The sequence below is a fragment of the Garra rufa genome, chromosome 3, assembly GCF_049309525.1.
Source record: "Garra rufa chromosome 3, GarRuf1.0, whole genome shotgun sequence".
NCBI classification, from domain to species: domain Eukaryota; kingdom Metazoa; phylum Chordata; class Actinopteri; order Cypriniformes; family Cyprinidae; genus Garra; species Garra rufa.
Genome location: NC_133363.1, coordinates 56,159,386 through 56,175,357, shown reverse-complemented (window position 1 = coordinate 56,175,357; position 15,972 = coordinate 56,159,386). Strand labels below are relative to the sequence as shown.

At 34.3% G+C, this 15,972-nt stretch overlaps 1 protein-coding gene across 1 annotated transcript in view; it reads left to right on the top strand.

Annotated features, from left to right (window-relative positions):
• ntrk3b (neurotrophic tyrosine kinase, receptor, type 3b) overlaps positions 1–15,972 on the top strand; it is a 78,377-nt gene that overhangs the window by 24,014 nt on the left and 38,391 nt on the right. The window contains exon 6 of the mRNA XM_073836707.1: positions 13,330–13,518. Within this exon, the coding sequence (XP_073692808.1) occupies positions 13,330–13,518 (189 nt within the window). The remainder of the gene's footprint in view (positions 1–13,329; positions 13,519–15,972) is intronic.

Below are 15,972 nucleotides of genomic sequence, written 5' to 3'. Positions count from 1 at the left end.
ATTCACATGAAGACATACAAACTATCTACAAAAACATGCACATCTCCTAACATTTATCACAGTGGAAACTTTACAAGCTTTTTTCTGAAGAATTTTCTCTGGGAATACTCCCCACATTAATACATCACGAGGAATGAAATATCTATTTTTGGTCTTTGTGTTTTTTTTGTAAAAGATAAAAACTTGCACATGACTTTTCATCACCAATATGAAAGTGGAAATTGGTTAAATAATTGCATTGTCATAAATATAATCAAATATCTATATTTTTTATATTCTTTTTTAACTTTTTAACAAAATACATTTTACCAACCATTGACAATGAAGTCAAAATGTTAATTTAGCATAATGTATTTGCTTTAAACCCTTGTTGTAATCAGCTATTGGGTGTCTTGACCTCATTATTGACAGGTGGTTGTGTTCTTGACTAATTGAAAAACCTGTATGGGATTGGTTGAAATAAAAAAGGCTTTGTTTTAATGCCAGGTTCTGTCATCCGACTGTTTTTTATAGAAGTTTACATTGATTACCATAATAGCTAACAATAAACCGCACACTCAAGTTAATGCAACCCATAAAACTGAGATTGATTATTGATCAGTCTTAACCATTAACAAAAGCCATGGTTATATTTGGAATGCTGTTCGTATACTGCACAGAAACAATGCATGTTGCACAATGTTTCAAACAGTAGCATGCTACACTTATCATATGACCATGTTTAATGTAGAAAATGGCATCACAATTATATTTTAGAAATAAAAACTACATTAGATTTTGAAATAATGAGTAAATAAGGACATGTTAAAAATTGTTCTTTTGTATTTGTAAGACAGTGTTGTAGTACTGTATGTTATGACAGATAATGCATCAATAAATCAAATCAATTAATACAACACATCTATGGAAGGTAGGTTTATACCACAATGTAAGATATGTAGAATTGTAAAATGTAGAATTCAGAGGGAAAAAAACTCTGAATTGCAAGAAAAACTAGAATATTGAGACAAACTCAAAATTGTGAGTTGTAAACTCACAATTCTGAGAAATAAAGTCAGAATTACAGCAGAAAAACTCGCAATTGCCAGAAATAAACTTATAATTCTGAGATATAAACTCACAATTTTGAGAAAAAGTAAACATAATTGCAAGATATAAACTCACTATTCTGAATTGCAAGATATAAAATCAGAATACTGAGACAAACTCAAAATTGCGAGTTGAAAACTCATAATTCTGATAAATAAATTCAGAATTCCAACATAATAAACTCACAATTTCCAGAAATAAAATCAGAATTTTGAGAATGAAAGTCTAAAAACTCGAAATTGGCAGAAATAAACTCAGAATTCCGAGATATAAACTAACAAATCCCCGATTTAACCTCATAATTCTGAGGAAAAAAAAAAAACAGAATTGCAAGATAAAAACTCACAATTCTGAGAAGTCTGAATTGCAAGATATAAAATTAAAATTAAAATTGAGACAAATTGCAAGTTGTAGTTCTGAGAAATAAAGTCGGAATTCCGACATAAAAACTTGCAGTTGCCAGAAATAAAACTCAGAATTCAGAGATATAAAAACAGAATTGCAAGATAAAAAAATCACAATTCTGAGAAAAAGCCTGAATTGCAAGATATAAACTCACAATTCTGAATCGCAAGATATAAAATCAGAATACTGAGACAAACTCAAAATTGTGAGTTGTAAACTCGAAATTCCGACATAAAAACTTGCAACTGCCAGAAATAAACTGCCAGCAGAATTGTGAGATTACTTTTTTATTATTATTCTGTAGTGGAAACAAACTTTCATAGATATCTATACAACCAAAGTTTGCTTTGTCAGATCATTTGCAGCAATTCGGAAAACAGGACTAATCACTTCCGCTTTTCACTTCTGTACACAGCTGCAGCAGTAGCCTAGGTGATCGCTGATGTTACTGTTAAATTTCGCTTCGCTTAATTATTAAAACACGTCTTACTTGTGATCAAACTTTTGTGTAGGCTGTTTGGTTTAATTAAAATGTCACGAAAATTAAAATATTAGGAACAGGAACATCCGAACAGCAGTTTTTGTTGTGTGCCGAGATGCTCTGTTTCGGGGAAAATTAACTCAGGGGTAAGTTTCCACCAGTTCCCATAGGATGAATCAGTCAGGACGATTTGGGTCCGAAATATTAGACATGATAATTTAGTTATAAGAAGACACACCACTGTCTGCAGTCGGCATTTTATGCCAGAAGATATAATTGAAGGGGGTTGACGACGGTTGAAATAAAGATGCTAATTAAATCTTTGTAATTGATATAGTACTAGACACAATTTTCTATGAAATACATAGACCTACACTTTATTGGCTGAATAATATTTACCTTTTGAATGTTGAGCGTTATTAACTGTTGAATAAATGCTGACGCAGGACAAAATGCCCGATTTCCCAACACGTTTGTCACGCCGTGCAGGGAAAGGGAAGCCAGGAGAACAAACATAGGAGTCAGGGATATAAAGAACCACTTATTTATTAACAAAAACCTTAAACAAAACAAACAGGAGCAAAACCCAACAAACTTCATGACCGGATAAAGAACTGAGGAAACAAATGACATAAATAGCAGTGACAAGGGGGTGTAGCAGATTAACAAGACAGGTGAACCAAATCAAAACTAATGGGGCAGGAACAAACCAATACACACAGAACTACAGGGGGAGACAAAGGGAGAAACCAACGTAAGTCCATGAGAGGGGGAAAACACTAGGAACCAACAGAAAACAAACTATAAATCCTGACAACGTTGAACTGAGCAATGCCATTGTACCATTTTAATAGGCTACTTTTAAACGCATATAGCTCAGTAATGTCAGTTTTATGTATTTTCTGAGAGGGGGCTGGATTTTTGTTGAGAAAGTCGGGGGAGAGATGCACACTTCGATTAGACTGGATAAACATCTTAAATGTTAAGAAAATGGTATTCCTAATAAATGTCTAGAATATTTTGATTATGTCCAATGCTTCTCTTTCTTTTTGGAATTATTAGACTCATTTCACTATGTCTTTTCAAATGCCTAGGTCTGTTTCATTTCCTTAATTATAAAATTTTTAGAACTATTTTTAAACATTTATTCAAGCAATAATATATAAATTATCTCATGTATTTGCTTGTTTAAAACCAGGGATTAAAAACCAAGTAAAAATTGTATTTTTTCTTTACATTTCCAGAGAGCGAAACGAATGAAATTAAACGTTATTTAATAAATTCAAGGAACTATAATTTCCTCATTTGCCTCATTCTTCATTCCTTCATTTGATACAACTATTATAGCTATACAAATAATATATATAAAATAATATTATTTTGTCATATTCGTGATTCCTGAATTTACATATGAAAACTTCGTTTTGAAGTGCATTCGTTATGTTTGTATAAGAAAATTTGTTAACCTAGCCTATTAAGTTGATTAAATATTCTTGATAATTTTTAGAAGAAGTTAAAAGTTAAGAAAAAAGGAATTAGCTTGTAGTCTATATATATATATTTAGGGCTATAGGCTAATCTTTTTCTTAACCTTTATTACACTGTAGATCGAAATAAAATAATTCTTGATCATATTTAACATCGGAGAATCACTGACATAATTTAGAGTACTTCGAAAACCAAACTATTTAAATCTGTACAAAATAAATCACAACAAGAACAATCTGTATTTTTCTTGTAATCAAGAACATTTCTTTTGACAAAATTACCTAATGATGTTTGACAGTGAACGCATCTCCACCGCATAGCCGCATATAATCGCTGCTGTCAGTCGCAAAATATTAAACATGCGGGTCGGGTACAATATTTCCTTTCTTTTTTTTTTTTTTTTTTTTGCGGTCCGAGTTAAATCCCTTATCTAACAGAATACTCGGGGCTCCGGACGTCCGTTTGGATATACGGTGTACATCTGAAATTGTTATTTGTGGTAGCTCCTGTAAACATCAGCTATAGAAGGTGGCCATAACTTCGCTGTACCAGTAGCTGACGGCCGGAAGTAGTTAAGGCTGTTTTGTAAAACCCGGAAGAATGTTGCGCATAACCGCTATTAGACTGAATACATTTGGAACATTTAGTCTACATACAGCCTAGAGTGTCCATTCATTTGAGTACTGTGTGAAGTGCTGAGCTAGCACGAAACAATCCAAATCTATTTTCTCTGTGTCTGGGCCTGCCGCTGTGGGTTTTGAATGTGGCTCGGTGAAGAGAGTTTTCTTTGCACTGTTGGATCAGTGAAGTCATGGGGCCACGCAGTAGCCTGATCGATAGCAGTCTTACTGTCAGTATCTGAGTGATCACATGTTTCTGTGCGCTCCCTGTGACTCTGTAATAAAAGGTAAATATTTAATGGCCCCTGCTCAATCGTGGCCCACCACCGACTGCCCAGGATGATGCAATGTTATCAATTTTGATCACACCTCCCCCTGTTTAAATGGTTGGAGTCTGACTGATGAAAGCGGCTCTTTATTTTTTCATTGCACTTCAGTTCAGGAGACTATGTGCTAGTGTAGACTAGGAATCTAGCTGGGTCAATGCTTGTAGTGCTTGGTTAGCTTTTCCTTTGTAACATAGTAAATTACACATGTTGAGTTGTAGTTTTTACTATGACTCTGTTTTTTATTCCGTTGAATGCATTTGCAGAATGTTCTCAACTGTTGAGTTTATGGATTACCCTTGAACTGATGTGGTTGTACAATTACAAACTTAATTTTGACATTTTTTTAATTTTGACAGTTTTTTTTTGTTGTTGTTTTTTTACATAAACAATTTGATGAATACAAACACATCTGGCTCATATTTAACACAAAAATCTAAGAAAAATATAAATTGATGAAATTAAGCCTTTTGTGATGTCATTTAGACTGAATTTCTATGGCAATTCAGGACATATTCCCATTAATATCCCATTAAAATCATTATTCAAAAAAATATTCATTATTTATTTATCAATATTGTGAGAATTCTAAGAAAAAAGAGAACTGCAAGACATACACTCACAAATCTGAGGAAAAAAAGAGAATTGCAAGACAAACTCACAATTCAGAGAAACAAAGAGAAATGCAAGACAAACTCACAATTCTGAGGGAAAAAAAGCCAGAACTGTGAGATATAAACTCTCAAATATGAGAAAAAAATATATAATTGCAAGACAAACTCACAATTTTGAGAAAAAACAAAGATAATTGCAAGACATAAACCCACAATTCTGAGAAAAAAAGAGAAATGCAAGACTAAACTTACAATTCTGAGAAAAAAGCCAAAAATTAAAAAGATATAAACTTACAATTCTGAGAAAAAAAGAGAATTGCAAGACAAACTCACAATTCTGGGGAAAAAAAAAAAAAAAAAACAGAAATTAAAGATATAAACCCAAAATTCTGAGGAAAACAAAGAGAATTGCAAGACAAACTCACAATTCTGGGAAAAAAGAGAATTGCAAGACATAAACTCCCAATTCTGAGAAAAAAAAGCCAGAAATGAAAGATATAAACTCACAATTCTGAGAAAAAAAGAGAATTGCGAGATAAACTCAAAATTCTGAGAGAAAAGAAGCCAGAAATGTGAGATATAAACTCGTAATTCTGAGAAAAAAAGTCAGAATTGCAAGACATAATCTCAGAATTCTGAGGAAAAAAAAGCCAGAACTGCGAGATAAAAACTCACAATTCTGAGAAAAAGAGAATTGCAAGATGTAAACTCACAATTCTGAGAAAAAAGTCAATATTGCACAGTATGTAGTATTCATGGTAGTTGTTTTACCCGTTTTTAACCTAATCAGATTTACCACTTAGAATAACTGGTAACAAAAAAAAAAAAAAAAAAAAATGTAAATAAAATAATAATAGTACATAAATAAAATAAATGCAACATCCAGATCTAATGAGAATATGTTGAGGGTAAATGTGCTAAATGTTTTGAAAATAATGTCCTAAAATCTTAAAAGCTCTTAAAATATGCCCAATTTCCCTAATGCAAGAAATAAGTATTTAAAATGATTTGTTTATTAGTCTTTCAGGGCAAAATTACCTAGCATTTTGTGATATTCAGTCCATTAGCATCAGTGGCTAAAGACAAAATCAGCTTGTATCATGCGTTCGGTAGGTTGAGCGTTCTTGTAGAATAAAATATGCTCCTGCTTTTCTCCCGAAGCTTTTTATACAATCGTAAACAAAATAAATGATCGGCCCAATGGAGGAGTCATAAATTTCCTATAGCCTGCTTCGTGAAGGATCATCAATAATGGTGGTCTGTATCCCTCAGAGTGAGATTTGACTGGGAACACCAAGAGTTACACTCAAATGTTTAATATTGAACTCTCAGATTTACTTTGTGCCAACAAGCATCATTTCTCACTAGGACCCTAAATGTCAAACTCAAAAGACGTGTGGTTTCGTTCACGAGGTGTGTTTACTTTTACCTACGTGTTCTGTCACCGCATGAGATACCGAGTAGAGGTTCACCAGTTCAGAGAATTGCAGTAGATTGCAAAACTGTATCAACCTGACATTCATGTACATTTATGTTTAAGACATTTAGTAGATCAAGATTACTCAATTCTCTACAGAAACTGTTGTGGTCAAACGTGAGTACTAAAGCTAAAGTCTTATTCAAAGCCTAATAAATCCAACATGCAATGCAAATAAACAAGCCATGTCACTTGTGCACATCACTTTCAGTCTTGCCTGTAGCTCTGCTGTTGTGGCAAGACTTCACACACCTTACACCTAGGGTTGTATTTGCGGGGGTTACACCTAGCAAGTCTGGGCAATGCTCCATAACCCTGAGACAGTCAAGGTGAGAAAAACATTTTCAGGTCTCTTCAACTGCTACTGACACAGAAGTTGGTGAGATTTATTGATTCGATGAAAAACTATTATTTCTGACATTAGCCTTCGAAATTCACAGGATGTGACAAACTCACCTAGTGAGCTGCCTATCTAGACAGCATTTGAAAACATCATGGGCACAAAGATTTAAAGGGATAGTTCACCTAAAATTTTAAATTCTGTTAATTACTCACCCTCATGTCATTCCAAACCTGCATTGCAAAAAATGCTTTTCCTACTTGGATTGTTTGCCTTGTTTTCCAGCCAAAATATAAAAAAAATTCTTAAATCATTATTAAAGCATTAAGTGAAAAATTAAAGCATTAAGTGAAACAAGCAAAATAATCTGCCAATGGGGTACAGTTGTTTTCTGTTTGAAATAAGATTATTTTGCTTACCTCATTGGCAAATTATTTATCTTCTAAGCAAAAACTCACTTAATTTTGACTTGTTTTTTACTTGTCAAGAAAATCCTTCTTGATTTAAGAATTTTTAGACATTTTGGCTGGAAACAAGACAAAAAAATCCAAGTAAGAAAAGGATTTTTTGCAGTGCGTAAGACCTTCTTTCATCTTCACAACACAGGTTGATATTTTTGATGAAATCTGAGAGCTTTCTGACCCTGAATAGTCAGCAACACAAGTGATATGTATTATGGCCCAAAAAAGTGGTAAGGACATGGATAAAATAGTCAATGTGATATCAGTGGTTCAACCATAATGTTATGAAGCTATGAGAATACTTTTTGTAAACAAAGAAAACAAAAATAGCTTTATTTAACATTTTCTTCTTTTCCGTGTCAGTAAGTATTCTTGTAGCTTCATAAAATTACAGTTGAATTACTGATGTCATTAAGACTGCATTTTTATGGCAATTCAGGACATATATCATTAAAAAAGAATTGCAAGACATAAACTCACAATTCTGAGAAAAAAAAACAGATTTGCAAGACATAAACTCACAATTCTGAGAAAAAAAACAGATTTGCAAGACATAAACTCACAATTCTGAGAAAAAAAAGCCAGAAATGAAAGATATAAACCCACAATTCTGAGAAAAAAAAACAGATTTGCAAGACATAAACTCACAATTCTGAGGAAAAAAAGAAAATTGCAAGACAAACTCACAATTCTGAGAAAAAAAGCCAGAAATGAAAGATATAAACCCACAATTCTGAGAAAAAAAAGAATTGCAAGACATAAACTCACAATTCTGAGAAAAAAAAGCCAGAAATGAAAGAAATAAACTCACAATTCTGAGAAAAAAAGAAAATTGCACGACAAACTCACAATTCTGAGAAAAAAAAGCCAGAAATTAAAGATATAAACCCACAATTCTGAGAAAAAAAAAACAGATTTGCAAGACATAAACTCACAATTCTGAGAAAAAAAAAGCCAGAAATGAAAGATATAAACCCACAATTCTGAGAAAAAAAAACAGATTTGCAAGACATAAACTCACAATTCTGAGGAAAAAAAGAAAATTGCAAGACAAACTCACAATTCTGAGAAAAAAAGCCAGAAATGAAAGATATAAACCCACAATTCTGAGAAAAAAAAGAATTGCAAGACATAAACTCACAATTCTGAGAAAAAAAAAGCCAGAAATGAAAGAAATAAACTCACAATTCTGAGAAAAAAAGAAAATTGCACGACAAACTCACAATTCTGAGAAAAAAAAGCCAGAAATTAAAGATATAAACCCACAATTCTGAGAAAAAAAAAAACAGATTTGCAAGACATAAACTCACAATTCTGAGGAAAAAAAAGAAAATTGCAAGACAAACTCACAATTCTGAGAAAAAAAGCCAGAAATGAAAGATATAAACCCACAATTCTGAGAAAAAAAAAAACAGATTTGCAAGACATAAACTCACAATTCTGAGGAAAAAAAAGAAAATTGCAAGACAAACTCACAATTCTGAGAAAAAAAGCCAGAAATGAAAGATATAAACCCACAATTCTGAGAAAAAAAGAATTGCAAGACATAAACTCACAATTCTGAGAAAAAAAAAGCCAGAAATGAAAGAAATAAACTCACAATTCTGAGAAAGAAAGAAAATTGCACGACAAACTCACAATTCTGAGAAAAAAAGCCAGAAATGAAAGATATAAACCCACAATTCTGAGAAAAATACTGATTTGCAAGACATAAACTCACAATTCTGAGGAAAAAAAGAAAATTGCAAGACAAACGCACAATTCTGAGAAAAAAAGCCAGAAATGAAAGATATAAACCCACAATTCTGAGAGAAAAAAAAACAGATTTGCAAGACATAAACTCACAATTCTGAGAAAAAAAAGAAAATTGCACGACAAACTCACAATTCTGAGAAAAAAAGCCAGAAATGAAAGATATAAACCCACAATTCTGAGAAAAAAACTGATTTGCAAGACATAAACTCACAATTCTGAGAAAAAAAAGAATTGCAAGACATAAACTCACAATTCTGAGAAAAAAAAGAAAATTGCAAGACAAACTCACAATTCTGAGAAAAAAAAAAGCCAGAAATGAAAGATATCAACCTACAATTCTGAGAAAAAAAAAAAAGAATTGCAAGACAAACTCACAATTCTGAGAAAAAAGCCAAAACTGCGATATAAACTCACAATTCTGAGGGAAAAAAGAGATTTGCAAGACATAAACTCACAATTCTGATAAAAAAGTCAGAACTGTGAGATATAAACTCATGATTCTGAAAAAAAGAGTCAGAATTGCAAGACATAAACTTACAATTCTGAGAAAAAAGTAAGTAAGTCCGTAAGACGTTCGTTTATCTTCAGAACAAAGATTAATATATTTTTGATGAAATCAGAGAGCTTTCCGACCCTGAATAGTCAGCAACACAAGTGATATGTATTATGGCCCAGAAAGGTAGTAAGGACATCGATAAAATAGTCAATGTGACATCAGTGGTTCAACCATAATGTTATGAAGCTATGTGAAAGCTTTTTGTGTACAAAGAGAACAAAAATAACAACTTTATTCAACATTCTTTTCTTTTCTGTGTCAGTCAGCATTCTCGTAGCTTCATAAAATTACAGCTGAATCACTGATGTCACATGGACTATTTTAACAATGCCCTTAATACCTTTCTGGGCTTTAAACATGTCAGTTGCATTTCAATCTATGCAGGGTCTGAAATTTCTCGGATTTCATCAAAAACATCTTCATTTGTGTTCTGAAGATGAATAATAGTCTTACAGGTTCGAAACGACATGAGGGTGAGTAATTAATGATAGAATTTTCATTTTTGGGTGAACCATCCCTTTAAGTGGCCTTTGAAGATTTCTTCATTTGGCCAATTTGCATGACAAAACCAAAATGGGTCATGATAGCCAAGTACAAATTATTCCAAGATGGCTTGTAGGAATATATTTTAATATGTCACATTTTACCCAGTATTTCTTATATTTTTCTTATTTGTGTGTGTGTGTGTGTGTGTGTGTGTGTGTGTGTGTGTGTGTGTGTGTGTGTATGTGACCTCGTGCTGGCAAAAATGAGTCGAAATGCGCACAGTCTAATTTTGAGCTACAGGCAAAAGAAGTGAAAAATGCCAGTTTTGGTAAAACTTGAGGTTTTCACAAAAATGAATTCATTATACCTTCTTCTAGCAATCCCAATGCTCCAAAGGGTAATTAAACATCTAAAATGATCTTTATTCATATGCTTTCTGAGAGGAGTACCTTTTTCTCTGCTCATTTGTGGATAACTGCTGCTGCTGCAAGTTGTTGGTCTGTTTTTGCAAAGCACGTACATAAGACCCACCTCTCCGTGCAATCTTCCTATAAAGTACATTATTGTGAAATGTCACACAAATATAATCTGTTATAACATTATATTAGATCTGTGCATTACAGTAAGTCTTAATATAGATCTGTCTCAGTGTTAATCAAACATTAAAAGAAAAGAGGAATCTTTGCTGCTCTTGATTAACCTACTGTTTATTTGCATCTTTGTTCTTATTTTTAATAACAAAGATAAAATAAAAAATAGCTATATTTTGATTAATAATATGATTATTATTACGAAAAGAATTGGAGGAAAATACCCTGCTGAAAAAACAGCTAAAACCAGCCTAGGCTAGGTCAGCAGGCTGGTTTTAGAGGTGTTTTGGCTACTTTCCCAGCCAGGCCAGGCTGGTCTTAGCTGGTCAGGCTGGGAGACCACCATCTAAAACAAGCCTTGCCAGGCTCGGAGACCAGCTAAAACCAGCTACTTCCAGCTTAAACCAGCTAAGACCAGCCAACCAGGCTGGGTTTTTTGCTGTGACTTTTCTTCAGAATTTTCAACTAGATTTTTCTAAAAATTCACTCTGCTGACTCTATCGCCTTCATACGGTCATTTTTTGTCTGATTCCAACAAGTCATATATCATTTGAAGTTATTTTAGCAGAGATGAACATAAAAATGTGAAGAAAATGTGCTTATTCTGACTCATTTTGCCAGCATGGGTCACATATATAGGGGCACAGAGATGACAAACCGGAAGTTTCCATCTGATTCCCTTAACAAAAACCCCATAGGATTTGTTTCCAAAAAACAAGCTGAGCAACAGTGTATAATACTTACACAGTTTGTTCATAAAGATACTTTATCACTCACAATTTTGAACAAACACCACAATGAACACATTACTTCAGTGTCACCTCCATCACGCTTTAAACTCTTTATTTTAAAATCTTTATTTAAAATCAACAAGTTAAGAAATTTTTAGATGGAATAGAGCAGCGGTTCCCAATTCCAGTCCTCGCGACCCACCGCTCTGCACATTTAGTGTGTTTCACGCATCGCTTCCGACGTTTGTTCTATTCCAACGTTGCTGCCCTTCGAAGTGGACATCACAGGATATTCCGCCATTATTCATTAGTTCGAAGCGAGCGTATGTGTTCCATTTGAAGGTCATTAAAGCGTGCGAGACATAAATTTAAAATGCATTTATTTACAGATGCACTTATGTCACACTTCTCTAGTAAGTTTCATCTGTGTAAAGACGCTACATGCGGTGGCGTAGCGCAAATATGTGAATGATTGTTTCGATGTACAGTAAACAGATTTCCCCCGCTTAGGGAGCAGGGAGCAATGAACACTTTGCAGGGACCATGTCAATCGGATCGCAGTTCCTGCACGGACCTCACTTCTAATGAGCTGGTTATCTGAATCAGGTGTGTTAACTAAGAGAGACATGCAAAATGTGCAGAGCGGTGGGGCGCGAGGACTGGAATTGGGAACCGCTGGAATAGAGCACGATCATAACCACCGCAAGGCTGTAAAATTGGAGAAAATGTATTTACCTGTTCACTGTGATGACATAATGTCCCTAACAAGCTCTCTAGTTTCACTTTTTCAAGAAATGAACAAGCTTACATCACTAGTGGGGAATTATGTTGTAGAATAAACTGTGAAAATATCATAAGCATGTGTTAACCCAGGGGTTTTCAACTCTGGCCCTCGAGGTCCACTTGCCTGCAGAGTTTAGCTCCAACCATAATCAAACAGACCGAACAAGCTAATCAAGGTCTTCAGGATCACTAGAAAGTTTCTGGCAGGTGAGTTTGATCAAGGTTGGAGCTAAACTCAGCAGGAAAGTGGACCTTGAGGGCCAGAGTTGAGAAAACCTTGTGTAAACAGACTTTATTTCAGGCATCTAACTAAAAAAGCCCAATGGCTTAGGAATGATATTTCTGGATTTTAGCACTCGTTTTGCAGCACTCTATAAAGACACCAAGGCAGCTCACTAGGTTTTGGAACAGAGCTATAGAGATTTTCATTAGAAGATCTGGGTATCCATACAAATGGGATTCGTTTTCACATTAGGATAACAGAAGTTCACATCAAACGTTAACTGACAAGAGCTCAGCTTGGAGTGAATTCAATGAAATAATGCTCATTGGGTGGGTTTACAGATATCTGTCCAAGTTTGATCTGTTACAAACAGGTTTTAGACATTTGAAGAGACAGAGAAACAACATTCAGTACTTCAGTCCCTCTGTTGATGATTTGCTTGGTTGGCCATGTTTAAACGTTTCCCCTGAGTGTGCTTGTGAACAAACGACTATTTTGAAGAGTCCTGTTTTGAGGTGGGCTTGTTGGAAATTATATGTTTACCAGCAGTTACACCCTCCTTCCTTCCCAATTCTCCAATTCAGCTCAATGGCTCTCCCTAGGGATGGTTTTGAAACCACTGTCAATTTCACAAAGAATAAATAAGCAAACTTGATGAAACGGTTTTAGACGTCTTTGTAGTTTAGTGAAGGTTTTATGTTGCTAAATGAGCCGACGGTTGTTAAGTCATCCTGTTTAGCTGGTGTTTAAAGTGTAATGTCTCCTTTGGCTCTTTACAAAGATGGTAATCAGTGTTTGGATCAAAGCCATGCTATGGTAGAATATCTTTGCTTTCTTCAATGCTTCTAAATAACATTCACTCTGGTTGTATGTTTATCATCATTACTTTTTGCTTGCTTTACAGGCCCAGTGGCAGTCATTAGTGGTGAGGAAGACTCCGCAAGCCCTCTTCATCACGTCAACCATGGTATCGTCACACCATGCTCTCTCGATGCCGGACCTGACGCCGTCGTAATCGGCATGAGTCGCATTCCTGTCATCGAGAACCCGCAGTACTTTCGACATGGACACAACTGCAACAAGCCAACCACTTGTGAGTACACATCTCACTGTTTGATGCTGGGATCGATTTCAATGGGGTTGGTTAAAAAAAATACAATTAATAGTCAAAGGGAAAACTAATTTAACTCTATTTACGCTACTGTTCAAAAGTTTGCGGTCAGTATAAACAACCGCATTAGGAGAAAACTAAACTAAACTTCTCTTTCATGTCTTATTGCGCTTAAACGGTCAGGAACACATAAATTTATGTTAAAACACACAAGTTACTAAAACAGTCTGTTGGTAAAAAGTCATTGTTAGGAAAGAACTCATGTTTATATTAGATCTGCAAAATCCGATCAGAATTTGATGCATGCGTATAAACACAAAAATCCACACAAGATACTTTTTTTTTTTTTGTTTCCGATCTGAGCCGTTTTCAAATGTGGTTTTAAATCAGATACATTTCTGATATCTAGACATCCGACCTACATCTAAACGTCACTTGCCCACCACGGCACCACCCGCCACCGTCATTTAGATGTTTTTATAGTAATAAAAATCATTTAGTTAAGTTAGAGAACAGACGGTACAATTAAAAACAGTCGCATCACAAATTAGATTTAATTTAACACTTAAGAAAAATGTGTCGAGCTGACTGACAAGAAGATGATAGATGATTTATTGTCGTAACGAAATGCAAAAGCGCCTGTTTGGCAATATTGTGGATTATAAAAAGCCCTTGACATTTGCCGTGATATTGGAAGGTTTTTTTAATTTGTTTAATTGGTTCCCCAGTTTTTGCTGATTTTTACTTTTATTTAAACTTAACTTGTACTTACTTGTTCTTATTTGGTGCCACAGTGTTTACTTAGTTTTGTATACCTATTTACACTTTGTCAAAGTAATTTGTTATTTTATATTATGCATAACCATAGCATGGTGTATTTTAATCGTTTTGTTTAAAAAAACGTATACAATATATATATATATATATATATATATATATATATATATATATATAGGCTAAGTGATTTTGCCGTTGCATTTTGTTGTTGCTTGAATTGCCTTTAAATCGAAGGAAAAGGAGGAAAAGAGGGAGCATTTAAACAAACTAAAAACAAACAATTGCTTTTTGCTGAGTTGCCACTACTTTGAACATGAAAGTAAAATGCGCATGGCACTTTTAAGCTTGAAAGAGATTGACAGTCCTTGTGGCAAGCCACCGTAAGGCAAGGGTGACACGTTTGCGCACTGGGATCACTTTTCTTAATGGGGTGTCTTATGACAGAGACTGTCAGTCCATAGAAACTCGTCAAAGGAGTCAACTTGATTCCACCACTCCTGTCTCATTGGTCTTTCCCAATGAAAAAATAAAAAAGCATTAACAATGTCCTTATGATGGCAGCATTAAACAGCTGCTTTTGCTTTCTTTGTTTAATTATTTGCTGTCGGGTATACCAACTTTGGAAAAGATGCTGACTGTGGAAAAGATGTATAAGCAAAAGTCCCTTCAGAATTTGAGGGTCAGTCGTTGCGCTCATTGTCATGAAAGCCAGTGGAATGATTTTAATTGGGAAATTAGTGTAAACATTGATTTTGGATACTAGGCATGTCTAAAGTGAATGTAAACAGCCGGGTCAAAAAATCGGATTTGGCGAAAAGATCGGATCTGTGCATTAAGACTTGCAGTGTAAACTCTGCCCAGGTGTGTTATCTTGGAAATATGCAACATACCAAAATATCGCGACCTGCGCCTGCACTCTTTATTAACTTCATAAGCTTGATTATTTTTATGAGCTGAGGCCAAACAACAAACCCGAAGACATTTAAAAATGTTGCTTATAATAAGTGGACATGGCAACCTTTCAAGAGCGTGCTCTGCCAAGCAACCCTCCAAACATAAACAAAACATGACGGCTCTGTCGACGATGGTTTAATTAAAATCTCAGAACATAATGAGTCTTTGGTCACCGTAATATTACTTCGGTCAAAAATAGCCAAACTGTTGCTATGGTTACCATGATATCAATCATCATGATTCCAAAAGTGAGTTCCGTAAATAGACAAAACTAATTTATTCACCCATGTTTTTAAATGCGGTTGCCACTCCTGAAACTTTACAGCATGTATGTGGACAAAACACAATTCTATACTCTATTTAATCTTTTTGGCTTATTATACTGTTTCACTTAGAAATACAGAAGTATTAACAGAAGTAAAATGTTTATGAATACCATTTTGTGGCACTTCTAAGGGAATCTGAATGAATTTTACACATTAAAAAAATAAATACTTCCATATGGCTACATATCGCATGTTTCAGAATGAATATTTTTAAATGGTTATGGAAATAATTTCGGTGTGTTTATTAAAGGTCGCTATTCTTGACCTTCTAACTAGCCTGGAGTATATCCTCATTATATAGTGCAGTATATGGGTCACTATGAAGATGTGTGCATATGTACAATAGTGTTAAAAATAGATGACTTTTGGATACCCGTAG